At 53.9% G+C, this 26,961-nt stretch overlaps 1 protein-coding gene across 6 annotated transcripts in view; it reads right to left on the minus strand.

The window, feature by feature from the left end:
* DLGAP2 (DLG associated protein 2) overlaps nucleotides 1-26,961 on the minus strand; it is a 451,130-nt gene that overhangs the window by 44,020 nt on the left and 380,149 nt on the right. For all 6 annotated transcript variants that reach the window (XM_074329261.2, XM_074329259.2, XM_074329260.2 and 3 more), the window contains 2 exons: nucleotides 24,830-25,869; nucleotides 14,212-14,423 (listed from right to left, as the gene is read on the minus strand). In XM_074329261.2, the coding sequence (XP_074185362.2) occupies nucleotides 14,212-14,423; nucleotides 24,830-25,869 (1,252 nt within the window). The remainder of the gene's footprint in view (nucleotides 1-14,211; nucleotides 14,424-24,829; nucleotides 25,870-26,961) is intronic.

Raw genomic sequence — 26,961 nt, forward strand, 5'->3', positions numbered from 1 at the left:
AGAAGGCACGGCGAGCGTGTGCGACGCCATGGGCTTTGTTAGGGAGCAGCCGTGAGCGCCGCCGGCAAAATGCTGTGGACAGGCCTGGCGCTCACACGTCAGGACACCAGGAGAGAAGCCAGACACGTCACACGGTGCCCAACGCTCTGCACGAAATGTCCAGAACTGGCAAATCCAGACACACAGAGCAGACCAGTGGGTCCCAAGGGTGTGGGGAGCTGGCTGAATGTGGGGTGCCTGCCAGTGGGCCTGGGGTTTCATTTTGGTGGGGAAAAAACGTTGTAAAATTGGTCACAACTCTGAGAATATGCTAGAAGCCACTGAGTTGCATATGTCAAATGGACGGACTGCATGGTACACAGACAGTCTTAACAAAGCTGTCAGAAATCAGACATGAAAATACTATGTTTAGTTTTATGTCACTGGTAGATTGAAGGGAAATGTTCACAACGTAGATTTGGAAGGAAGTTTCCAAAACCAGCTGAGGTCCCGCTGCTGCCTGGGTTCACGGCCTCTTGTGCTCCCCCAGGAGGAGAGTGAGGGGTGTGGTGCCGACTCTTCACACAGCACCTCGGGCGTGTTTGTCTCACTCTGTGCTGCTCACGATCCTCTGAGGAGTAACAAGATTTGCCTCGTTTCATAAAGCTAAGAAAAGCCTCACTGGGAGGTGACAGCGCCCAAGGTCCCAGGGCACGGGACACAGCACAGGGCCTACCTGCATTTACATGGACTGTTAAAGCTGTGCGAGAACTGAAGCTAGACGCAGGCACAGCTGTGCGATGGCTGTTTCCGGAACAGATTGCTGCCAGCCCCGTCCAGCGCCTCCACTGACTCGGTGGCCTCAGGCTCCATTTTCTCCCTCAGGACACAGAATGCTGTCAGCCGGGGCCACACTTTGCAGGGAGGGACGAGCAAGGCACAGAAGTCTTGAATTGCGGAATGAAAAAATCTTGTCCGGAAGGGCCATGTTAGGCAAACAAGGATGGGGAAAGTTTCTAAAGCTGATGCCAAAAGCATGGCTGTTCTCAATAAAACCCCAGTGTGTGCATCTGGGAGAAATCCTTCTGTCATCCGCTTGTAGCTGTGAACAAAACTCAGAACGTGGAAACTGCCTTGCTTCTCCAGGACGCGATGCCCTATCCGCTGAAAGGACTACGGGTCACCAACAACATGAATGGTGACAGAAATGCAAATGAAGTATTTCTACCAGCTTCCCCTTAACTGTTCACCCCCTAAGGAGCGGCAGAGCATTTGAAGGCAGAAGACACGGGTTTGGAGCTTGAACTTTGGTTCTGCCCAGCCTCCATGTATGAAGCTGAAAAAGTCACTCACATTTGACCCCAACTTTCTTCCTTCTGACTAGGAAAGCAGTGAGGGTCGTACCTGCCCTGTGTACTTCAGGGTGGTTCTGAGGGTCCAGTGAGCGATGCCTTTGAACATGGAGTTGGTGAGGCTCAGGACCATCGGTGCTTTGTGCCCACAGCTACTGCCGCTCGGGGCAGAGGAGGTCACAGGGCACATGAGGTCAGAGGGCACGGGAGGTCACAGGGCACCACCGGTCTGCAGCACAGGGGCCCTGAAGGTAAGGGCCCCCATTCCCACCTTCAGCAGCGCTGGCAGGTGCTGAGCTCGGGGCCCATTCCCACGGCTGACTCACAGCCACTGCTCTTCTGCCAGGATCCTTTCGTTATCGTTTACATCTGTGCCTTCTTCAATGTCTGAGATTCGTTTTAACCACGTGAACAGCTCTTCTCTTTATAAAAATTCCTCACAGTTGTCGGCTTATATTTAATGGCTAGTGTCGAGGTAACAGGAAAACATCCCTTCACTGGTTTCTCAAACGCTCACCTGTGTCAAGTCCCCCTGGTGCCTGAGGGTGGTGCTGGCCCTGGGCCACATGCCCAGAGATGGACCGAGAGGTGGGGCCAGCCCCCACCTCACATTTTCATAAACGTTCAGGCACATTAGCGGCAGGCGATCTGTGGGTCAGACACTGCGAGACATGCAGATGGACGTGAATGGAGGGCCGGGAGGCCCGCGGAGGGGCCTTGTAGAGAATCCCGACTGCTGTCCATTCACCTCCACGTAACAGACACTCCTGGGTGCTGGGAGGCCCACAGTGCCAGCTGGGCCCCGGTATAGCCGTGCTTCCTGCAGGACTGGCCGGGTGTGGAGCCTACAGCACCTGTCCAGCAGGGGTGGTCCTGTCTAGACGCCTCGGCACTGCTTGTGCCGACAGCTGTGGGGCCCGGACGACAGGCAAGCCGGAGATGCTCTGTGCTCTGGGGGGGGCGGGGGGGGCGGGGGGAGAGGGGGCAGGACCAGGGCACTTCTCAGTGAGGCAACTGCCCTTGATTGTTTGTACTGGATCTCAGCCAATACTGACCGCAACTTCCTGCCCAGAGAAGCGGAGGGAACAGGCAGGCCGGCTTCCAAGCCTCCTTGTCCTGGCCCGGCCCAGGCCTCAGAGAGTCAGTCAGGAAGACGGGAAACGGCTGTCTCAGTGGGGGACACAGCACAGGAAGCTGGGCAGACGGTGTCTGCTCTCATCCTTGTCTGGGGGACGCGGCCACACACGAAGAACATAATTCTTAATGCTGCCGTGCCCAGGGCGGTCGTGGTCCCCCCAGGCCAGGACATCAGGGAGGGCTGAATCAGGAAATGGGTTGCACGGTCCCTGAAAAGCCACTCATGCTGGAGCCGCGTAACAAACAAGGACAGAGTGACACTGCTGGCCAGTGACAGGCCACCACTGAGGTTCCTGGTGACAGCAGACACATCCCAGGCCCTGTGTTACCAGAGCCTCATGCGTCTGGTGAGCCTGTCACCACTAACCAACCGCCGGTTCACCCACCCGTTCTACTGGCATTTACTGACCAACAAGCACGAGTGTTGGCACCAGGCACACGCAAAGGTTAGATGCCCAAGAAGAAAGCATCTAACCAGCGTCACGAATAACTTTTTCTTTGACACATTAAAATATGAATTAGATTACTTCACTCGCCTGTCAAACCGCTGGGCTCCCTCTGTGCTTCAGAGGTAAGGCCCTGATATGCAGGGACGTGGCCCCAGGCCCATCACCCCACACACTGGACGCTTTTCTCCCCAGGCTTTCTCTGTTCTGGGTGCTCCGTGGTCCTGGAACTCTGAGGCCTGTTCTGTCCTTGGTGTCTGGCCCTCAGCTCCCCCCTTGCAGAATGCCACACAGCCAGTTCCCTGTACCCAGATGTCCCCTTCACACGGACACCACCTGACCACACTATTTCAAACCGTGAGCTCTCGCCCCACGCCACCCGCCACCCCCATGCACACCCTGCCTCTGAGGGGTTAGGGTTTACATGTGCAGTATCAGCGAGTGATAACGCAGCGACAGCAGGGTCCCCGTGTCCTGGAGAATCAGCCTGAGTCCACACAGTCACTGGCCATGTGTGTGCCCACAGCATCTGTTTGCCGCAGCGTGAGCACTTTTGGCCACGGGCTGTGATGAGACGTGTGCTCCTGCCTTCCTGGTCTGCTCACCGCAGCAGCACCCCTGCTTCTCTCTGCGCCCCCCTCTGCCCTGCGCATCCCCTCACTGGCACCATTCGCTGGCTCTTCTCGCAAGGACTTCCCATCACAGGCCTCCGCTTGTGTCCACCAGGACAGGCCGTGTGGTGCCACAGCAACAAAACCAGCGGAATAGTGGCTCCGGAGAACAAAAGGTTTGTTTTCACTCACTGCCACGTGTCCACTGAGACCCACCCGGGACGCTGATCAATTCTGTTTTCACTCTGGGACTCAGGCTGACAGAGTTGTCCCCACCCAGAAATTATTGGTCACATGGCGGAGGGAGCGGGAGTGCGGAGGGTCTCACACTGGCCGTTAGCTGTTGGCCCTGGACATGCTACTTATCACTGCCACTCACTTGCCATGGCCACGTGCCCACAGGCGGCCCCGGTCTGGTCACCAGGACTGTGGCAGGGAGTCCCGCCAGCCATTGCAGCACCTTGTGCCACAGCTGGGCTCGGCACCCGTACCCCTGCTCCTCCTGTGTCCCGTCATCGAATTACACGCCAGTGTCACCCACGTCACATGCTTTGGGCTCGTGCTCCCTGTGGGGATTTGACACACCCACCGAATCTCGTTCCATTCTCTCCCTTCCATCTGCAGGGTCCCACCCAGCCGGTCCACCCCACGCCACCGATGCATTCCCCCATGTCACCTGCCTCTCCCGACACACTCAGTGTCCACCCAGTCAAATCAATCTAATCAGAAACCTGCTCATCCACTTGGAATTCCCCAGTGCTCTGCATGACCTTCAGCAAAAAATCGGAAGAAAATATTAGCCCAACACAAAGCTGGAGTAGAAACAGACTGTTAGCAAGGACTCCGCCCAGTTCCTCGCCGGCGGACTCTGTGTCAGGGTGGCGGGGGCATGCCCTCGGCCCTCGAGGGACTCAGGTGACAGGTGCTGGGCGAGGCCAGTGGAAGATAGGCGAGCGCCTGCTGTGCACCAGAGCCAGGCCTGTGCCAGGAAACACACCCCAGTCTGTCCTGGAAAAGCCACATTTCGGCAGTCATTTTCTCAGCTGGCACTTGAAATTAAACACCACTCCGGCAATTAAACTTGTTTCCATCTTCACTCCCTCATATTTTTTGACTGCGGATCTTATAGCGTAAGTATTTGATTACCTACCTCCTATAAAGTAAGAAGAGCGTGCTACTTGAGAAGAAAGAGAATTCTCTGGCTGTGGCCGTGTTTCGCAACACACACTGAACGCGCTGAACGCCCGAATAAAGCATGATGCAAACGAAAGGACCAACACAGTAAAACCCACCTCCTGCGGGGACTGGAGAGAATCCCTGTATGACCACTGTGTGCAACTGCAGCAACAGGTGGTTGTGCCCTGTGGGAGGTCGCAGAGGGCGGCCTCGTGGCCTCGTCATGTGTACTGGCGTCCCCTGCGTGACAGGTACTGTGGGATAGTAAAACGGAATGCACACACGTGGCCCTTGCACTTGAGGTCATAGCTTCACCAGGAAGTAGAGAAAAACATGGGAGGCAAATATAAGAATTTCTACACTAAATGTCTGGGAAAATGGAAAATTGTCCCATGGTCAGAAGTCACCCTGTGACGAAACGGGCCCTGCGGGGATGCCCGAGGCTATTAGGCCCAGAGGATGCTGAAGGGCCCTTCCTGCTCACATCATGCGGGGTGCCTGAGACCACAGGACAGAGGGTCCTGAGACCGAAGTGCCATGTGACCAAGTCCGTGTTTCAGGGAGCCTCCTGAGTGGGCACAGCTGGGCTGACAGAGCAGACGCGGGGTCTGGGAGAGAGAAGCGATGGTGTGTCAGGCCAATAGATGCACAAGGAAACACAGCCCAGGAGATCATTCAAAGCTCACCAGAGTGGAAATCTGTCTTCACTTAACCAACTGAGGGTGACAAGAAGCAGCGGACGAGGGCGTGTGTTGTGGGGAAGCTCCGACATGTGCACTGGACTGGAGGCCGCTGGGAACGGCCAGAGGTGTGACGAGGGAGCAGCCAGCGAGTGCACACAAAGGGACGTGCGGTTCGCTGTGTAATGTTTACAGCAAACGTTTGCAGTATTCAGCCAGCAGGCACCAGTGGGAAAGTGCCACAGGACGCCCCTGGAGGACGCATGCTGGACTCCCAGACCACTTGCGGGCCACCGTCCCCTCCACCCAGTTCTGCAGCTGCCCCAGGGTGGGCCAGTTGCCCAGTCTGTGACCTCTGTACACTTCCAGCTCGTAACACAACTTTTTAGTTTGCTTAGATTTGTTTATGTAGAAGCAGAAACACAAGCTCCAGAACCAACAACAGATACTGACAAAGCGAGTACACAGCCTCCTTCTGCTGGGGACCAGGACGCTCTCTCACCTTCCAGAAGAGCCAGGGTGCTGTTGGGGCGTGACACAGGGACACAGAGGAGGCAGCAGGAGAGCCGGTCCCCAAAGCCCGAGCAGACACTCGGGGGTCACTGGACCCTTACAGCTCCCAGAGAAAGATGCCCAACAGGACATCTGAAGAGACTGTGGGTGTGACACAGCTGAGGTAGGTAGGAAGAGGGAAACTGAGTCGTCTGCCCCATGCCAGGGAAGAAAGGAAGGAGAACAGGCTCAGGATGCTCAAAAGAGCTGAAGGACGCACGGGTCAACGGGCCAGCCCTGGGAGACGGACTGACAAGCAGCTGAGTCCCCCCAGCCCCATGGGGAGCTCCTCTCTCCTCCCCCTTCCTCCCCCCCCAGCGCAGGAGCCAGCACCGGGAGGCACTCTCTGTGGGACGGGGCCCCACGCCCTGCCCTCCTTTCCCCTCTAAGCACCCAGCACTGCGTGCCTAGACCTCACAGAAGGAAGGGAAGAAAAGTCTTTGAACCCAGTACCAGGCGGAAGTTTGAGAAGAATCAAGGCTGCCTGGTCGGTGCTAAGTGCCTGTCCCTTACGGACAAGCCCGGGCAGCCTTAGCGTACCCACCACTGCAGGGTTGCGAGGGAGGCTCCCAGCACACACAGCGAGAACGTATGAGATGTCTTCCTATTTCCATCCCCATTTCATGAGGGTTTTAAGTATCCCGAGACTAGAATCATGACCTCATAAGTGGCTTCTGGGATGGCTTAACGCCTGGTGTGAAGGGGTAGAGACGTGTAGTTCCAACACTGACAGCGGAGCCCTCCCCCACGGGGGATCGGGAATGTCGGTGGCTGTTTGGGCAGAAGGAGTGTGCAGACCAGGACACAGAGCAGAGTGGATGGGAGTTCAATTCTGAGCGAAGATGGTAGAGTTTGGCAGCTAAGTTTCTTGGAAGAATACTTATAAACTCAGTTGGTTATGAAATGAAAGCTAACGTCCATGTGGAATCTAAATTTCTCTTTGTTTTAGATAAAGTTGTCTGTTTTCATAATGAAGCACAACTAATGACTAAATAAGTTGACTTTAGACAAATATGGAGGAAATCGACCATGGTCATCCACTGAGAGAAGAATTACGACACGTTTGGTTCAAGCTTCTAGTAGAGAAAGTGACACAGGGGCCGAACACCTTTCACAGTCACCGTCGGAAGTCGCTGACACACATCCGTGCTGTTTTGCATCACTTTATTCTCTTGGCGAAGCGATGGTAACTGTCTCTGTCATGGGGAGAATTGTGTGCCCCCCAGACATGCTGGAGCCCCAGCCCCTCGGGATGTGTGTGAACTTCTTTGGAGAGACTGTCGCTGCAGCTGTAGGCGCCTTAATCCAGTATGGACGGTGTCTCTGTAAGATGAGAAGGCGATGGGAATATGGAGGCAGATATTGGAGGGTCACGGTCACAGGCCCGGGAGCAGCTGGGCCACCAAAAGCTGGAAGAGGCAGGAAGGAGCATCGCTTACAGGACCTGGAGGGAGCACGGCCTGCTGACACCTTGACGTTGCACTTCTGGGCTTTGCACTTCTGGGAGAGGATGCAGCTCTATTGTTTTAAGCCTCAGTTTGCGGTGCTCTATTACGGTGCTATTTCGTGTGGGCCGTTGTAACAGAATGCACAGGCTGGGGGCTTAAGGACAACAGACATTTATTTCTCACAGTGTGAACACTGGGAAGTCCAAGGTCAAATCCAAGAAAGCCGTCTTCTCGCTGTGTCCTCACGTGGCAGCAGGGACAGTGGTCTCTCGGGGTCTCTCCTTACAGGGCACTAATCCCATCACGAGGACCCCACCACCTCCCACAATTTCCACCTCCTGACACCGTCACCGGGGTCAGGATTCAACTATGAATTTTGGGGGGATATGTACATTCAGTCTCTAGGAGGCAGCCCCTAGGGAACTATACAGATGCTATCCCCCCAAATATAAATAGTGATGTTGGAGGTGGAAGTGGTTTCAGAGGCTTCTAGATTAGTAATAAATCGAGTGCGCGTTCCTTTCACTTCACCAAGGAACAGGGGTCCCCTGTAGTAACAACAGACCCCACCACTCCCAGGGACATGTATTTCTACAGGTGTTCTACTGTGTGTCTCACTTAGAGTGAGCCTTGTGCACACAAAATGTGCAAATACTCCTTGGAATACATTTCACTTCTGTAGCTTTAAAATACACATGAAATTATAATTCCACTAACAGCTGAGAAGCCTAATAAAGCTGCTGAGCATAAATGTATTACTCTGGTAACTTTACAACACAAGGTCAATTTGCTTTAAAATGAAGTATTAGTACCAGGAAAACAGCACTTATGGGTTACTAGGGGGCCTTAGAAGACAATGAAACTGATTTTTCATCTTTTCTTATTTTAACACCAATGTATGCTTTTGGAAAAAATTGGAAAATATTTAAAAGAAAATAAAATTCAGCCACCCAGAGATAACCATTCTTAATATTTGGTTGCCTTCCTGTATTTGTTTTCTACTGCTGTGTATGATGGTTAATTTTATGTGAACTTGGCTAGACTATGGTGCTCAGGTATTTGTCAAACAACAGTTTAAATGGTGCTGTAAGGTATCATTTTCAGGCGTGTATTAGTCCACATTTGTATTGGTGGACTTTGAGTAAAGCAGATTTCCCTCCATATTATGGGTGGGCCTCATCCAATCCGTTGAAGGTCTTAGGAGTAAAGACTGACCTTGAGGAAAAGAGATTCTGTCTGCAGACTGGCTTTGGACTTGAGCTGCTGTATCAACTCTGCTTTGCCATCGGCCCTGCAGGATCCAAACTTGTAGCCCCACAAACGCGTGAGCCAAGTCCTTCAGATAGATCTTCTCTCCGACGGCCATATAGGAGAGAAGATTTATTTTTGACTGTGTGAAGGGTCAATGCCTCTAACGCCTGGTGATCAAGAGTCAACTGTATATACGTGGACGCACACATACCCACACCCACACCCTATTTCTCTGCAGAACCCTGGCTATACGGTGTACACGGCATAAGAGGTGACCACAAATTCAGCAGCTTACAGCGGCACCCGTGTTAGCTCACATTAGAACTGGAGGGTCACCGGTGAGGTCCGGCATGACCAGTTCCTGTTCATGGCAGACGGATATCATGACGACAGCAGACTAAACAAGCATCCACTTCCATGCTCATGCAGGTATTGGCAGGACCCCAGTCCCTTGTGTCTGTGGGACGGAGGTTCCCTTTCCTCACTAGATGTTGACCGGCGTTTCTCAGCTCCCAGAAGCCCTGTTCGGGTCCTTTCTGTGGGGACGGTCCATCTTCGAGCCCATCAAATCCTCTTCCTGAGTCAAGCTCTGCTTCCCCTTCTGACCCCAGCGGGAGTAAACTCTGCTCCAAGTCTCTGCTCCGAGAGATCACGTGACTAGGTCAGGCCCCGCCCCCCACCCCGATTCAATGTAACATGACTGCAGGAGGGGTGTCACAACATATTTACTGGAGGGAAGGGAATTACTAAGGAGAGGGCATCAGAGGTCATTTTAGAATTCTGCCCACCTTGCCACCTTCCCAGCTTTGCCGTGAATATTCCAATGCTGAGCTCTCATGGTAGACAGAAACTATTTTATAAATGTGATACTGTAACCATATTTTACTATGCAAATTCTTTGTAAACTTTTTTCTTTTTAAAGACAGTTGTTTTTTTTAAAAAAAGATTTTATTGGGGAAGGGGAACAGGACATTATTAGAGAACAGTGTGTACTTCCAGGACTTTTTTCCAAGTCAAGTCATTGTCCTTTCAGTCTTAGTTGTGGAGGGCGCAGCTCAGCTCCAGGTCCAGTTGCTGTTGCTAGTTGCAGGGGGCACAGCCCACCATCCCTTGTGGGAGTCGAGGAATTGAACTGGCAACCTTGTGTTTGAGAGCCCACTGGCCCATGTGGGAATCGAACCAGCAGCCTTCGGAACTCTAACCGCTTGAGCCACCGGGCTGGCCCGTAAACATTTTTATTTTGGTAAGTGAATATATCACCTACTTTATTAACAAATATTTAATGTTTCTAATTCTTTACTACAAACAATAGTGAAAAATTGGAAACTTCTAGGAGTTCTATTTTCCTTCTTGGTTAAAGTTTTTACTGAAATCTGGCTACTTCCTTAGGATTCCAGGAGTGGAATTAATATGTTTTTGATACATTTCACCAAATTTCTCAACAAGAGATTTTAAAAACATTTTTATCCTAATGAAAATGGTTATTTCAAAAGCAATTTAGTTCAGCAAAACCTCACTTTTTTCTGTCTGAGAATGATTTCTGTAATTTTTAATTAACTATTTAATTTTAGGTGCCTAGTTAATGTCCTGGCAATCTGTGAATTTATTTATTCATTTAATTAACTGATAATTATCTTACTTAAACTCTCAGTCCATAAAGTCCTTAACGTGTATTTACTGGGAGAATAAATAAATGAATTCTGGCCCGTGCAGGGCTCTCCAGCGTCACCCGACACCCGCACACTGACAGGCTGCTGCAGCCAGTTATTTCTCCTGCTGAGCGGCTCCACGACAGTAATCTGAGCACTGTGCTTCCTGAAGCAAGCTGAGTGGTGTCTAGAGGTGAGGGTTGGCGAGGCGTCTCTGCCAGCACAGGGAGGCGGCAACCATGACCCACGTTAGATTCGTAAGCTGCTCCTCAGTGGGCAGTCACATGTTCAGGGAGAGGAGCAATGGGACAGTCTCAGTGGAATTGTTACAGACGCCTGCTGAATCTGTCATGCACACAGTGGGACTGCTCTGCGATGGGTCTCCTGGGTCCCTGCCTTCCGTCCCGATGGTGCTCCTCTGATGAGACGCTTTCAGCTACTTGGGAGTCCGGGCGGATGGGCTCATCAGAGCTGCAGATATACGCACTTGGGGCTGCCAACAGCGTCACCAAAACCGTACAGAACTGCCCCCGGGGGCCTCCAGCTGCCATGAGAGATTTGGTCACCAGCCCAGAGGTGGCAGTGGGAACCCATGTACAGGGACACTGTCTCCATGGAAGCATATGGCTGCCTATACCTGAGTAATGACATTTAAGGCGTGTGATATTTTCAAGGAGGCTAGCATTCCGGTCCTCTTTTGACTAATATAAGAGATTAAGGAATTGGGGTACTGAGTCAGCTTTACACACATCTTTTACATTGATGACCTTTATTTTTAGAATCCTTAACGATGATTTTACTGGTTCCCTTCCCTTCGTAGTAATTCGCTTCTTATGTTGATTAGTGACAATCCCTGAGCGGTGAGTCACAAGAAGTTAGTTTTACTTACTCAGTGTGTCTGCAGCACAGTGACATGCTGTGCAGTGAAGACGTGGTGGCAATGGTAAATACGGCACGTCTTGGCCGCAGAGGGTGTGCAGGCTCCTGGGGAAAGCAAGCGAGCATGTGGCAGAGGTAAGCAGAGCACATAAGAATGCTGAAGGGAAGCTGCACTGCAGGCGGGCTCCCAGAGGGAGGTGGCTGGCTGGGTACTGAAGCACGAGCGTGAGCACGGGCGTGTTGGAGAGGGCGGTGTGTGCAGGAAACGGCAAGTTCAGCAGGGTTGGGTACAGATCTCAAGTCTGGGGAACTGCATCACCCTGGTCCCCTGGACCCTGCGCCTGTTGCTCTCAGGAGAAGCACTTTCACTGGCATGCGATTAAAACAACTATTTTCATTTCAAGCCCCTGGTCAGTTGGGTGACCGTCAGAACCTCATTTCTCTCAGTCAGGGGTTGGTTCCATAACACAGGCATGGTTCTAACTTCCCGGAGGAAACAGCTGAGCTTCTGTGATGTCATTTAAAATGAGAATAAATGAAATTACACTGCAATCTAGAAAATTCTACACAAATATAAGATGTTCTAAGATGCTAAAGAAGCAATAACAGTAACTTAATTGATGTAATTACCGCTAACATAATTTATTTTTTAACAGAAACTTGAATGCATTAGCGCTAAAGAGTGACTTAGATGGGAGTTTTGTGGACTTTGCACATGAACAGAGCATCCCGTGGACATGGCTGTCAGGCCAGGTCTCAGGGCACTTCGCCATCTCCCCACTTCACCATCTCCACTGCAGTGTGAGGTTCGGGAGAAAAGAGTAATAATGTGCACACGTGTAAGTGGAATTTAGCATAGCCCCAACTTTGCTGATGACACAGTGATAAATTACGGAATGAGAAGAATGCCCGGCTGTTGGAGATCTCTGCAGGTAAAGTGGACGGCGGTGGAGTGTGGAGGCCAGCGGTGAGGCAGCGTGCTTCATTTCTGCGCCTCCGATTGCTCAGGCTTGCGTAGCGATATGTGTTCTGGTGCTGGAAACCATCTGGGGACTCCAGCTTGACTTTCACGCTTGGACACTGAAGGGTTGTCAATATTTAGATTACGCTGTCGAGTGGCCTGGCCTCTTCATCACTGTTGGGCTTTTGAGGGAACGTTTACTGTGTTTACTACGTGGGTTTTGAGGCTCTAAACCAACACCATCTTCCGAACACTGTCAGTGCTGGTGGTAAGCTCAAGTTCACGGGCCAGCCCCTGAGAGGAGCAGGAGAGGAGGAGGGGATGAGGAGGGGACAGGAAGGGATGAGGAAGGGACAGGAGGGGATGAGGAGGGGACAGGAGGGGATGAGGAGGGGACAGGAAGGGATGAGGAGGGGACAGGAGGGGATGAGGAGGGGACAGGAGGGGATGAGGAGGGGACAGGAGGGGATGAGGAGGGGACAGGAGGGGATGAGAAGGGGACAGGAGGAGACGAGAGGCAGTCTAATGCTGAGAGGGGATATAACTGCCAATCTGTGAGAAGAACGCAGGGCTGGGGAGACAGGATGCCAGGGAGTGAGCCCATGGGGTGACCTTGAAAATAAAATGCATAATTCTTACAAATACCTGATTCCTGCTCATGGCTGAAACGCTGTTTGCTTTCCTTTTTCATGGTCTGTGTTTAGTGTGTACGATCACGGAATAAGCGCAATCATCCACAACGAGAGGTGACGTTAGTGGCCACCAACCAGGGGCTCAGAAGCCAAAACCATGGGGGGTGGGGTGGGCATCAGCGGCTTGTGAGCCCCGACCTGCTAAACGTAGCTGTTGCCCAGGCGGTTTCGGGTAGTTGGTAGCTCTCACGCGTGTCTCCGAGTGCCCTGAATAAAAGGTGGGGAGGCTGTGGTCTGGCCCAGCCCGTAACTGCGGGGCCGGGGCTCAGGTGCCGGGCTCTGGCTCCCACTGCTGCTCTGTCCCCAGCACAGCTTCCCATGGTGCCTGCTCCCCATGCTCTTCCTCACACACCTGTTCCCCATTTCCTCTGACGAGTGTGTGACCTTCGGCAGGGTGGGGCTTTGGCATGGTGGTAACCAGCCTTCCCCCGAGCACACTGGATGCATGGATGCACCGACAGAGAGGGGTGTCTGCCTCACCCCACTTCCCGTCTGGCATTGCCAACATAATCGCTGTGGAGTTTAATTGACCTCGGTAATAAAGACGTGGTTGATGTTTGTTAAATGTAAGATCTGGCTGCGACTGAAAACTTTCATGTTTGATCCGCACGGTGGCGACACACGTGGCGGACGTACCAGAAAAGGCACAGCAGCATTTGCCTCATCACTGCGTGTGCCAGGCGCCTCTTTGGCATTGTCACCATCTGACGAGTGTCACAGTGAGCAGTTGTGTGTGCGACATCAGCAAAGCACCATGTGGCCGCCTCACCTCACCCTGCCGGTGACCTTCACGCAGGACAAGTGACGCTGAAAGCCCAAGAATGAGGCAGCCCTTCCCACGGTCACCCAGCTTAGGTGCTAGGACCAGATGTGCCACCAATGTGACTGCTGTGGCTGGGTCATACTGCCACAATCACACAAATAGCCCATTTCCCAGTTTTCTCTGTATTTTGGAAATTAGTGAAACTTATCAATAATGTACCTAAATATACAAAGCATGTGCTATTGTATTTGTAAAACTAACCCATTTCCTGCCTTCACCTGCAAATAAGCTGTTGGCTGCAAATGCACTTAGGAAGTCACAGTGAAAAATCCCTATTATGACTGACACACACACACACATGGTCACAAACACGCGCCTGGGGAAAATAACCGAAGGCCCTGAGAAGACTGATGAATCCCACGGGCTATGAGCGTTGCTTTAAAATTAATACTTGACATCAAAGCCCTAATTTTTAAGAAACAACTTGAAAATTGATGGCCATAAAATCTAACATTTTCAACCCAGAAAGCTGTCTAAGTTGACGACAGCTGGCCTGTGTGTGGCTAGATAGTTCTGAAGAGAGAAGCACCTGAGACAGTGAAGATGCACTTGTGAGAGAAGTGTGTGCGCCTTACGTTTGGAGGTCTCCCAGAGGCCGGGGGCCTGTGGACGTGAGCAAGGGCTCTGGCCGCATGGCCACCGTGGGGGACGTCTTGGGGCTGGAGTCCGACTCCCCGCTCTCCTCGTCACCCATGGCTTTGATGTAGCTCCCGCTCCTCATTCTCCTGCAGGGGATCTCCTCGTCCTTGCCGCCGCTGGGGTACCCTCCCCATTCGTCCTGAGGCACCTGGGATAGAACAGACACATCTGCATCAATCTTGTCACGGCCGGTCCTGTCACGGCTCTTTCTGGGGAACAAAGTCTCTCCTATCCTTAAGACACAGCTCGTTATGGCCATTTATCGTTTCAAGTTACATGACACATTGATGCCTCCTAGTGCTCTGTCATCGAAAGCCTGACGGACAGGAATATAAAGTTACTGTATTCCTCCCATTATAAAAGTGATCATCGTTATGGGAAAAGTGAGAAAACGTTAGTAAGGTAGAATGAGAGAAAAACCCACTTGTAATCTCAGCACCTAGAAAAAAACCACCACTAACAATCAGTTTTATTTCCTTCTGGTGGCAAAGGAATTAAAACTTGAGAAAATTGGGGAAAAAAAGTTACCCAGTGTGCTGGTGCTGGTGGAAGGGGAAGGGAGAGGCGGGGGGGGGGGGGGGGGGGGGAAGGGGTAAGGGGAGGGAGAAGAGGGAGAAAGAAGAGGAGGGACAGGAGGGGGCGAAGGGGAGGGAGGGAGGCAGGGGGAGGGGAGGGAAGCAGAGGGGGGGAGGAGCAGAGAAAGAGGCCGCGCCCACATACAAGTGCGTGCTGGTAACCGAGGAGTTTTAACTCTAGAAGCTGTTCCATCGGACACGCAAAGTCCCCGCGTGCAGAGGGGAAAGGACGCCGCACGCAGGCCCATCGCACGCTGCTCGGTTCCGCACGTTCCGGAACCACAATCCATCTCGTACATTGCCAGCAGAGGCCCCACACGTAATGCCCGCTCACGGCTTCTGTGCCAAGGTTCTCGTCTGAGAGCAGGCTGAGCCGTAGGGACCATCGCACAGGCGGGCATCTTGGTATTCGCCCACCAGATGGGCCGTGAGCTGAGTCCGCAAGCACGACAGACGGCGAGCGCGACCCTCAGGCCACGTTTCCAGGCGCGCCTGCTCCGTGCGGCCCCAGGCGCCTTCCTTCGGCGCCTCCGCTTTGCGCAGCCACCCAGGGCTCTGGACCACGTCGGGCGGAAGGTCAGGCTCATACTGACCAAGCGACACACGCGCCGCGGAGTGAGGACGACCCTGAGATGCACGCGGCACACCCGTCGGGTCTCCGCAGATCTGGGACCTGGCACCCAGGGAGCGCGCTCCCAGGGCGTGGCCAGCGCTGCGTGTGGGGAGGTGGCGGCGCTCCGTGTCTAAGGCCTCGGAGCGCAGCCGGGCATTACACGCGTATCCCTCCCGCAGACTCCTGCTCCTTCCAGCGGTGTCCCCGCTGGCGGGCCAGCTGTGACCTGTCCGCCTGCAAGACAGGCAGCGCCTTCATTCATGTCTGTAAAATACAGGGTGTGACACTGGGGGGGCGGGGAGGACAGGCATCCCGGGGTCCTGCCCAACAAGCAGGACATTGGCTTGTATCTCCCTGAGGGCACCGGGCGCCAGCGGCCCCACAGCGCCCCCCAGCGCCCCTCAGGCCCGGAGGTGATGACTGAATAGACCCTGTGTGTGTGTGCATCTGTCCTGCTCTGTGTACGTGGTGTCATGTGTGTCTGCCATGTGTGTACGTGGTATATATGTCGCATGTGTGCGTATCTGTATCTATGGTGTATGCATGTCTGTGTATGTCACGTGTGTGCGTGTGCCTGTGTCATGTGTGTCTGCATTTGTATGTGTGCATGTGTATGCATGTCTGAAGTGTGTATGTCTGTATATCTATCATGTCTGGATGTAGTGTCTGCACATACATGTCTGTCATATATGTCATGTGTCTGCACATGCCTGTCATATCTGTGTGTCGTGTATGTTGTGTCTGCATCTGTCGTGTCTCTGTATCTGTCATGTGTCTGTGCCTGCGTGTGTACACGTCCTGTGTCTGCGTGTTTCTGCATTGGTCTGCGTGTGTGCACGCGTGTGTAGGAGCACACGTGTGTAGGTGAACCGAAAGCACACAGACACACCAGTCTCGCACAGTGTCGCAGGTCCGGATGCTGAGATGAGGACAGGCTTGACAGACCATCAAGTCCCAGGTTCTCCTGCAGCTCTGACGCCAGGAGCTGCGTGCTGGGGTCTCACCCATCCAGGCCCCTCGCGGGGGCAGAGGTTGGGTGGCAGCACTGACAGCCTGTTCAGCGGGGCGTTTCTAGTCTCCGTGGGGCAGGGCGCTGTGTGCAGTGTCCATGCGGGCATCCAGGGGTGACATGAAGGGCAGGCACAGTCGTGCAGACTTTGGGCAGAGCGGCTGGAGATGCTGAGGGATGTGATACACTTCCACGAGGACAGCGGTCTCCTCCTGCAAGAAACCCGCGACCTAGGAGTAGCCACGAATTTGCCCTAGTGGAGCTGTGGCTTCATGGAAGGCGTCATTTCCTGAGCGAGAGTTTTTGGGCGCTGGCAAGTGACTACGGAACAGTGAACTTACTGGTTTAACTGCTCTTGTCCAAGTGTCTTCTCACCCAAAGGTGGTTTCCACAATTGGAGAAAACCCCAGGACGGACAAAGACGTGGGAGACGGCCCTTCCACACCATTTCACACCTGGGTGACACGGGCGCAGTCTTTACGGCACCGTATCAGACTGTTCACACCCTTCTACCAAGGTGTTCTCGGTAGGACTTTGTGCCAGGGACCCTGAATGACTCATTAGGGTAACAGGGACACCACAGCATGTCACAGGGGACAGCGTGAACCATTTGTTACAGCCCCAGGACAGTGGGCACTGTCAGGCCCAGATGAGGGTGCATAAGACACACTCATGCATGGAAAGGTGTCTGTGAGGGGGGCGATCTGTACAGTGAGTGTGAACTCGATTCAATACCTAATACTTTAAAAGCAGCTACGCCTGCGTTACACATAGAAACAGCCAGAAGTCTGTGGGGTCATCACAGGAGACAGTGGTTTGGGGTCCTCAATCATTTTTCTTTATACTTAAATAATCTAAATTTTATACATGGACCATATATTACTACTGTAATAAAAAATAAACTTATTTTTAAGAAACGTCAGTTCTTGACAATACATTTCAGTCGAGGAGACAGACGCAGAATCAAGTGAGTTACAGTTTACTAGGGCAAAGGGAGAACTGCATAGGGGACCACAGGGGCAGCGGAACTGCCCCGACACGGGGTGATCTGGGAAGGCTTCCCGGGGCGAGCCTCCAGTGATTTCAGCGTGAGCAGCAGAAGGCACAGGCCCCAGCAAGGGCTCTGGTTCCCATCCCTGCGCTCAGAAGAGGGCGAGCTGTGCAGAGTGTCCCAGGGAGGGAGGCTGGGACAGATGGCGGGGGGCCATATGCCATGAAAGAGACATTCCCGCTGGCAGCTTTAGGGATTTTTGTGAATTAAAAACATGTTTCCGTAAAAAAAAGTGAGGATTGTTTCCCAGCAGCCTGTGAATTAACTAACACATGAGACCAGCTTGTATTTTTCCGCTTCTGATTTAAGAAACCAATTTTGCAGTCTCTGACAGGAAACTCCAGTACAGACGGAGTGCCGACCACAGTTAAGTGCAGACTCGGAACAGATTCCAGAGCGTATGTCCAGACTGCCAAAGGACCAGAGGGTGACGCTGAAAGGCCACTGTGTGCAGAAGACAAGCCCTTCTGTGGCTCTCGAGTCCCTGGCAGCACGTCCAGCCTACGGTCTTTGCTGCGTTTCCTGCTAATTAACTCACTAATTACCTGCTTGCACAGAGACGAGTGACAGCCGCAATTCCAAAGCGCCACTTACCCGCGGCGGATGGAGTGTACACTTTGCAGGTGCTGCTTCTCACGTAGGGACACCTCTGCACGGCACATAAAAGGCCCCTTTCCACTCCCCTCCTTCCCTCCCCAGCAGCAGGCGCAGGGCAAAGGGCCAGGGTTTTGTAATAATATTCTTTCAGGTGTTGAAACCAAAGAAGAAAAAATAAAACCAAACGCTGTGCTTCCCCAGGGAAATGTCTTCTTCACTCATTCAACACGTTCTGTTTAAAATGCTCACCGGGGATGCCCATCAGTGGGGATACGCCCGAGAGCAAGGCAGCTGGGCTTCCGGACTGTGGAGTTTTACAGGGAGGGGGCCAGGCGGGGCCCTTCAGGCATTCACCTGGGCACGGTGCTTGTCACGTGCGGGGCACAGCAGCCTGCCTGGGTGGGGTGGGCAGAGGCCAGCCCAGGGAACAGATGCAGGAGCAGCCCAGCCAGGGACTGCTTCTGTCCTGTGTGACGTGCATTCTGAATGTCCTTCTGCTTTCCGCCTCTAATGACCCAAGCCTTGAACTAACTCTGTTTTCTATGTAAAAACACGCATTTAATGAATGATACATTTTTCAGGAACGTGGCTAATCATGTGCATGAAGGAAAGGGAGGACTCTGCCTGGCTTGGCACGTTACTGAGAACTGTGTATGGTTTCCAAAAGTCCACAGTGACACACGGCCACTCCGACGCCCACCATCAGTCTAACTGGTGGCTCTGTTATAGGCCACGTCACCCGGAAAAGCTCCCCCGTACATCTGTGCACGTGCCACTGAGTCTAGGCCATTTCATATGCCAACTCATGCTCTTAGTCAAAAGTGACCATTCCTTTCACTTTACAGAAGGAAACACACACACACATATTCAAAGCTGTGTGCAGGTCGGTTACATGTGACCCCATCAGCATAGTCAAGGAGACATTGCAGTGTGTGCCAAGAGCAGGACACTCAGTTCGGCACGTTTCCGGGCCACTGTATGACCAGGAGAGTTGCTTAAGCAATTACATGGATGTGTCACCTGGTGAGGCTTCCTGCAAATCTCGCAGAGCTGGACACTGCTGAGCTGAGCTCGTGCAGCTGGACAGCAGGTGGCGATGGAGGGGGGACGAGGTGCAGGAGCAGGAGGAAGCTATGCTGGCCACCTCCTCTCAGCCTCACGCTCTCTCTTCCCAGCGGGAGTGGCTTCTGCCCCCGGGCATTTGGCAACATCTGGGGACACGTTTGGAAACGGCACTCCTCCTCGCAGCTGGTAGGTGCAGGCCAGGGATGCTGCCCAATGTCCCCCCCACAGGACAGCCCCAGGATCAGCTGTTCACCCACATGTCCACGGTGCTGAGAACCGCGGCTCCTGGCTATCACTGTCCCCGTGTGCTGTCACTGTCCCGTGGGCTGTCACTGTCCCGTGGGCTGTCACTGTCCCTGCCAGCGGGCATGCACCGCAGCAGACAGCTCCCTGGTGCTGCCGCCCAGGTCAGCTCTGAGGTCCCGGGCCTCAGCCCCTGCTGGGAGCATTCTCTTCGTGTAATTATCTCTGTGTTTTGGTTTTTCCTCTGAGCCACTGTTCGGTTCCTGAGTTCATTTTCCTAAGGCCACACCTGCTTCTACGTCACTCGTTAAAACCCACGACAGCCAGTGCGGCAGAAGCACAGGACCTGGACGTGCAGGTCACCGCCGGCCCCCAGCACAGCCTCTGGCCCAGCCTGCAAGCACACTGCTCCCGGGGCAGGGTCGGCCCCCAGCCACCCAATGACACACACTGTGGGAAACACAGCGGCCCGGGGGACCCTGGCCAGGAGCGGGGAGCAGCCGGGCCGGGCTGTCTACTGCCTCATGCAAGGACGAGGACGCCGTGCCGGCTGCCCTGGCGACTGGGCAGGCTGGGCTCACACGAGGACCACGTGAGGATCGGGCGAGCACGCAGGGACACTTCCTGTTTGGAGGAGAGCCGCTTCTGAGAACCCAGGGGTCCCGGCCCCTCACTCCATCACAAGCGGTTTAGGATTCCCTGCCGTGAACACCCACACTGAGCGTTTCAGTCACAGGAGACCAGATCACGCCTAACCTTGTCACTTGGGCAGAAGGCAGTACTGACCCACACGACCTTACAGGTTGGCACGGTGATTGATGGTTTTCAAAGTGCTTTTACTACTGTCTGGAATCTAACCACAAACGCGAGGAGACGAGATCACTGAGGGAGAAGGTGGACCAGACACATGGCTGGCAAGTCCTCAGACCCCACCGTGGCGCCATGAGCATTTATTAAAACAAACGCTTTCTGAATGCCTGTCACGGGTCCCAGACTACACTGGTGCTAAACATGACACACTGCAAAGGCCGCAGCACGCTGGTGACCATCCTGGGAGCTGGTCACTGTCCCCGTGTGCTGTCACTGTCTCCGTGTGCTGGTGACTGTGCCCATGTTCTGTCACTGTCCCCATGTGCTGTCACTGTCCCCATGTGCTGTCACTGTCCCGTGTGCTGTCACTGTCCCATGTGATGGTGACTTTCCCCGTGTGATGTCACTGTCCCCATGTGCTGTCACTGTCCCCATGTGCTGTCACTGTCCCCATGTGCTGTCACTGTCCCATGTGCCAGCCACTCTCCCTCTGTCACATCCTCCTCCTCCCAGGGCAAGTCCTGGGGCAAAGGGGCAAAGGGACTTGCTCACTCCTCCATCTGGATGCTGGCTACCTGTCAGCCCCTGCCACACACAGAGGTCACGCAGTGACAAGGGTGCCTTCCAGGGCTGAACGTTGTCAGGACACGAACCATGGACAGCAGAACAGACCAGTGAGGCTGGCATGGAGGTGGTGCTGAGGGCCTGAGGGGGCTGTGTGGGGGGTGAAGGCGGGACAGCATGGGGTGGCCTGGGGACAGGACGCAGACATGGTCAAACATCTTCAAAGAGACTCACAGCCCTCAACTCTGAGCTGACATCAGCTGTGCAGGACACAGCCAGAGCCCGTGTAAGAGCTTCTCGTGGGTACAGGGGCAGGAGCCTGCCCTCCAGTAAAAGAGGGGTGGTTTTCCTAAACCACATCATGTGACCTGCTGAACAAGTGACTGGGAAATGTGACACTTGTGAATGAGTGTACTTCTCGTGGGTACTGGCGACTTCACGGGCTTCGGACTTGCACGTTCCCCCTTGGAGGCAGGGCTCTCAGCCCCAGAGAGTTTAGAGTCTTTAGTGAGCGGCTGCCAAGTGGGCTCATGACCTGTGCTCAGGCCTCTGGAGTGTTGGCTCAAACAGTGTTTCCCGTGGGAAGTTCTCATCATGTGGAGGACTCGTGCCCCACCCCCTTCCTCTCCTCCCACAGGGTCCCAAGGATGCGCTTCGGCTGCAAACTGTCAGACCTGATCTGCCTGTGGCCAGCGGCAGGGACGGAGAAAGCAGGGCGACAGCAGCACGCCAGTGCTCACAGGACGGGCCCTGTGGGTCTGGACCACAGGGCGGGAACCGACCAAGAAAGGCAGGCACGTGACAAGTGCAGGGAACAGGATGCAGAGGGGACAGGAGTGGGGGAGGGATGCTGTCCCAAGTTGGATGCCGCTGGGGGCGTCTCTATAGGAGGACAAATGCCACTGTCCCACGTCCTCACAGCTGCCCCCTCCCCCGACCCCCAGGCTGGAGCAGCCACGTCCCACCTTCCTGTCCCCAGACTCACTGCAGCAGGTGACACGTGGGGCCATTTGCTCCCTGAGCTCAACTGCATCTCTTGCATCTCAGCCACCCAGTCAGGGTGACATGCACTGAAAGGCTGACCTTCTGTGCTTTGTCTGCTGACGAGAAAATTTGAAAACAACAGCTTTTTTGAAGAACAAATGGATCCACATTTTCTCTCAATCCTATTGTCTGCTCTGACCTACTTAAAACCATAAAAGTCTTCCTCTGATGTTAACCACGAATTCTGTACAAGGTGAAAATAGAAAACAACCCTGTTGTTCAGCTCCAAATCTCTAGTTTTTGATGCAAAAAAAAAGTAGAGTGTATGAGCTATGGTTTCTCCCTTCTTGTTTTGTTAAATCTCCTCCTCAGGGTAGGGGCTGGATGGACCCGGGCCCCAGACCTGTTTTCTGGCTGTGACGAAGTCCCTGGCTTGTGAGGGTTCCAAATTCCACCTTTCTTGCATCAACGTGAGGGAAGACCTTGCAAAAGCACCCTGGAAAATGGACAGCAGGACAAATCGCTGAGGAGATGTGAACAGGACCAGTGAGGCTTGTGGGCACAAGAGTCCCCAGGTGACCTGGCGGTGACCACGAGGACAGTGGGAAAGGAGAGAAAGCACAGCTGCGTCCCGGGAGGCGGTGGCTTCACGTGGACGTGGACGAGGGAAGTAGAGGAACTGGCTGCTGGAAATGCCCTCTGATGACATGTGCACTCGTGGGGTCACAAGGGTACACTTGCCAGTGCCCCCCCGGGGGATCCTGCAGCCCCCGCATCGGCTGGCAGTATGTCCGGGACCTTGGGACAGCCATGCTCCAGGCTCAAGTTCGGAGGCTCCATCACCTGGGTGGACACTGGACTGCTGCACCTAAGGTGACCTGTAGGGGGCGGGGCCTTGCAGGAAGGGGGACGCCGGTGGTGACAGTCCTCTGTCCTGGTCTCTGCCTGGCAGCGGCATCACCTCATGCCAGGGGCGTGTGGCTACAGTGTGTTCCAGGAGTCAATCACAACTTGTCATTTCCCGCATGTGACTGCACAGACTGGATGTTCTGAGTGTATTTTGCTGGGGCAACAGCTCAGCTGAGCCCTGTCACCCAAACGACTGGCTCCTGGTGCCTCCTGGCCACACGCTGAGCAGGGGACCGTCCAGGAGAAGAGAGGAAGGTGTGACACGGTCCTATAGGCTAGCTGAGAAGTACACTCATGGGCATGAAGCATTTAGTGACTCGCCCAGTGAGAAACCGTGGGGCAGTGAAGGCGGAGGGCTGGTGGCCCCATGACCAACTGATGGAAACACGGGACCCAGAGAAGCCCCTGCAGTAACAACAGGGGGATGCCAATGCAGACAGAGCCAGATGGCAGGGACCTGTCAGACAAACAAGCTGGTCCCTGGGCCCCCCAAACTCATGAGAAGGATCGCAGCGGGAAGGAGGAAAAAGAGAAGGACCAGCCTGGGGCCAGGTCGGCTCCCCATCTGGGTGTGGATTCTAACGAAGTGTGAAAAAGAGGTTGTGAGCAGTCAGGGAGGTTGGATACTGACTGGGCACTTGAGAGCATTAAAGAGTTACTCTCATATTTCAGTGTCTGACAATGGAGCGCACTGACGTGCCCAGAGACAGAGCCCTGACCTCCCAGTGTGGCCCGTTAGTGATAAACCCAGCGCACTGAGCCGCTGGGTGGGGTGTGTTTCAGTGTAACCCGATTCGGGAGGTGGCTACGACACTGACGGGACGAGCCTGGCCATGCACTGACTGCTTCTGAAGCTGGTGTGAGTGCATGGGGTCCACTACAGTACCCCTTTCCTCTTTACAGGGCTAATATTTTCCATAATTGAAACATTAAGAGGTGTTTGAGGACACAGGGTGTTCGGTAACTGGTGGGCAGAAAAGCACCAGCCGGAAGGTACATTCGGGGGGGGGGGTATGAGGCGGTGCAGCCAGGGCAGAGCAGTGGGGACACTGTATGCTGCAGCGTCATCCTCGAGTGTCCGGGACCAAGCAACTGAGAGCTCCCAGGGACAGACGGACACCTGGGAGCTCTGCTTCTGCAAGAGCAGCCCTGATGCTACTGATGAGATTCCTTGGGACGCAGACAGGTGAGCGCTTCACATTTGCATGTTATTAGGGTTTGCTAACTACGAGCCACAGTTACCCCTGTTCCTTTGGGACAAAAACCAGATTTGCTCCAAGTACAGATTCGTCTCTGAATACATCTGCCTGTGAAGGCAGTTGGGTTAGCATTTCCTTTTAGGCAGAACCACAGGGTTTTGGGAAGCGTACCAGAGTGGCAACTGGAGTTGCTGGAATGATTTGTGGTCACCTGACTCCTAAGGAGACTTGGTTGGTGATGTGTCCCATTAATTGGCTGCCTGACGACTCAGCCGGCACTCAGCACCACTAATCATCATTCTGTGAAGGTCCCTGTAACGCGTGACACATAGTGACAGAGGTCAGGCTGGCGGAGTGACGGTAAAGGAACAGGGTGGGATAAGGTACATTAAAGGGAAAGTCGGACGCGACTTTCAAGTTTTGCTAAGATCACTGTTACCTGATGGAAGTAACTGCAGAGGAGCCCCTGAAAGAGGCAGGTGACCTCAGGCAGACGCCCCTCCCCCCACCCACCCCCACACACTCGTTGACGGCATGAGTAGGATGCAGAAATTAGAAGGGAACCACATAAAACAGAATTCCACAAAATGCTACCTCTAGCCATCCACTGCCTTTGGTTTGTGTTCACCTTTGGTGATTTCATTTACCCCATATCCCGAAAACTGCTCCTGTCAGGTGTGGTCAGTGACCCATGCAAACTGCAGGCCAGTCCCCACGGGGCCAAACCAGCCCCTTTCAAATGAGAAAACATTATTGTGGGCCAAAACATTCTGCAGCCCTGCAGGCACCCAGGGAACAGCCCCACGTGTGCAGGGTTGTGGCTTAAAGGCGGGCCGGCTGCCTCAGAGGCTGTCCCCCAGCACGCCCCATGATGCCAGCCCTGAGAGCTGCTGCAGACCTGATGCAAATGGTGTCACGCACGTGAGACGCCTTACCTGGAGGTAGTGGCACGGCCTCAAGGACGGCTTCATCTCCTGGTGGACCAGGGGCTTGTCCAGGTTCAGAGAGCTCTTGCGATAGGCTTCCTTGGCCTGGCTCACGGTGAGCGTGGACCAGGAGCTCCGTTTCATGTACTTGGTGTCCGGCGTCAAGGCCAAGCCATCACAGGCCGAGCACTTGACGTCATTGTTACTTCTGGAAGTCTTCAGGGACAGCGCCCCAAAGGGGCCCTGCAGCGGCTCCGGGTAGCAGTGGGGCACGTGGTCCACCAGGTGCCTGGTGAGCACGCTGGGCGCTCGGTACGTGCTGTCGCTGTCCAGGTTGTCGTCCGAGCTCCACCAGCTGCTCAGGCCCGACCTGTGTTTGCTCTCGGGCTTCCGCTCTTTGCTTTTACTCCGCTTGCCGTGCTTGGCGTGCTGGCCGTGGGGGCGCTCGTCCGCCCTGCTGTCGGCCCTGGTCCCGTTGGTGGTGCCCTTGGAGGAGCCCTCCAGGGAGTGGGACTTGGTGAAGAGCTTCTGCACGGAGTGCACGAGGTGCCGGATGCGGCCCGGGCTCTCGCCGCGCTGCTCGGCGGCGCAGGTCCGCTGGTACTGCAGCGTGCGGAAGCCGTCCCGGTGCAGGGGCAGCTGCTTCTCAAATTGGTCCAGAAGGTTGGCTGGAATCCGGTTGATCTTCGTGCTGGCGTGGGACATGGCACAGTCGTCCCTCGTGTCGTAATGGGAGCTGTAGTGCATCCTGGGAAAAGTGCTGCTGGACAGGTGCTCACCCAGCACCATGGGAACCATCATGCACTCGGAGTGGGCGGAGCTCCTGGGAGAGCAGCGGTGCCGCTCGGCGGGGCAGCTGTCCGTGGTGCTGAGCAGGTAGGACGGCCTGGGCTCCAGCCCGTGGTGGAGGTGCTCACAGCCCTCAGGCGGGGTGAAGCCACACGTGTGGCCATGATTCCGACTCCCGGACAACCCTTTCATATTCCTCGGGGCAGGGGAGTACCTTTCCTCATTGAACTGATGAGCTGGTGACCACGAGCACTGCTGGTCTGTTGAGAAAACACAGAAATGCCACTTAAGACTTTGTGGGGAAACTGATGCAAATCCTTCTGTGTAGGAAAATATTTAACACCCCACACACGTGAAGTACTGTTATTCAGCAGTCACTGGTCACTTCTGGTCTGCGCATTCAAATGGCAATCATTTTTTTTATACCACTCCAATGGCTCCAACGTGTAAGAACCTTAAGAAGAATAAACTTTGATATTCCCAGATATTGTTTTACAATTATAAATATGTAGCTCTACTAGATTCATCAGGTCCCTTGAGAGCAAGATTTTATGGTGTTAAGCAAATAAACAACTAGAGGGTAAAAAGGAGTTACAGTTTTTTAGTTAGATTTGAGCCTTTTATGCATATATATGGTATATAAAATGCATCTATTATATACAGGAAATATAGACATTGCAGTATGTAGTATGCACATATAATTTGTATGTAATGCATAAATCCATATGTAATATGCATCTATAGTTTGCATATATAACGTATATATACATATATAATATGCACAGACGGTATGTAATATGCATACAATATAACGCATGCAGGAAACACAGGCTTGGGAAGCTGATTCTGAAAGGAAAACAGGTGGCAAGAAACACCAAGGCCAAGTGCCCAGAAATGACCTCTGGGTTGAGCCTAGCAGGGACCCGATGTCACCCAGCACGCGTCACCCCACCAGGCCTGCACAGAGTTCTATCCTTGGGGAAGTGGAGAGGAGGTGGCTCCCCTGAACAGGGTCCGTCTCCCCCTCCACAGCCCCCCACACCCCCCCCACAAGACAGAAGGACAAGGATGGAGGAAGCCGTGTCCTCCTCTGCCCCCTCCCCATCATGTGCTCTGCTGTCAGCCAACTGACAAGCTTGCTCTCCATTTGGGAGCTCTGAGACCCTGGCTACGACTCAGCAGAGCCTGCTTCAGGGCACTGGAGATGGGGTGTCTGTCATCCCCAGAACGGCCACCAGGTGCCCAGGCAGCACTTGGAGGAGAGGGCCCATCGGCTTGCTCCCGCTCTCCGCCCCCTCTAGTCTTTCTACTTACTCTCACCTCCCTCCTAGCCCCACCCTCGCTTCCTGCGC

This window comes from Rhinolophus sinicus, chromosome 16 (assembly GCF_057876585.1).
Source record: "Rhinolophus sinicus isolate RSI-liver-muscle chromosome 16, RSI-T2T, whole genome shotgun sequence".
Classification (NCBI taxonomy): Eukaryota; Metazoa; Chordata; class Mammalia; order Chiroptera; family Rhinolophidae; genus Rhinolophus; species Rhinolophus sinicus.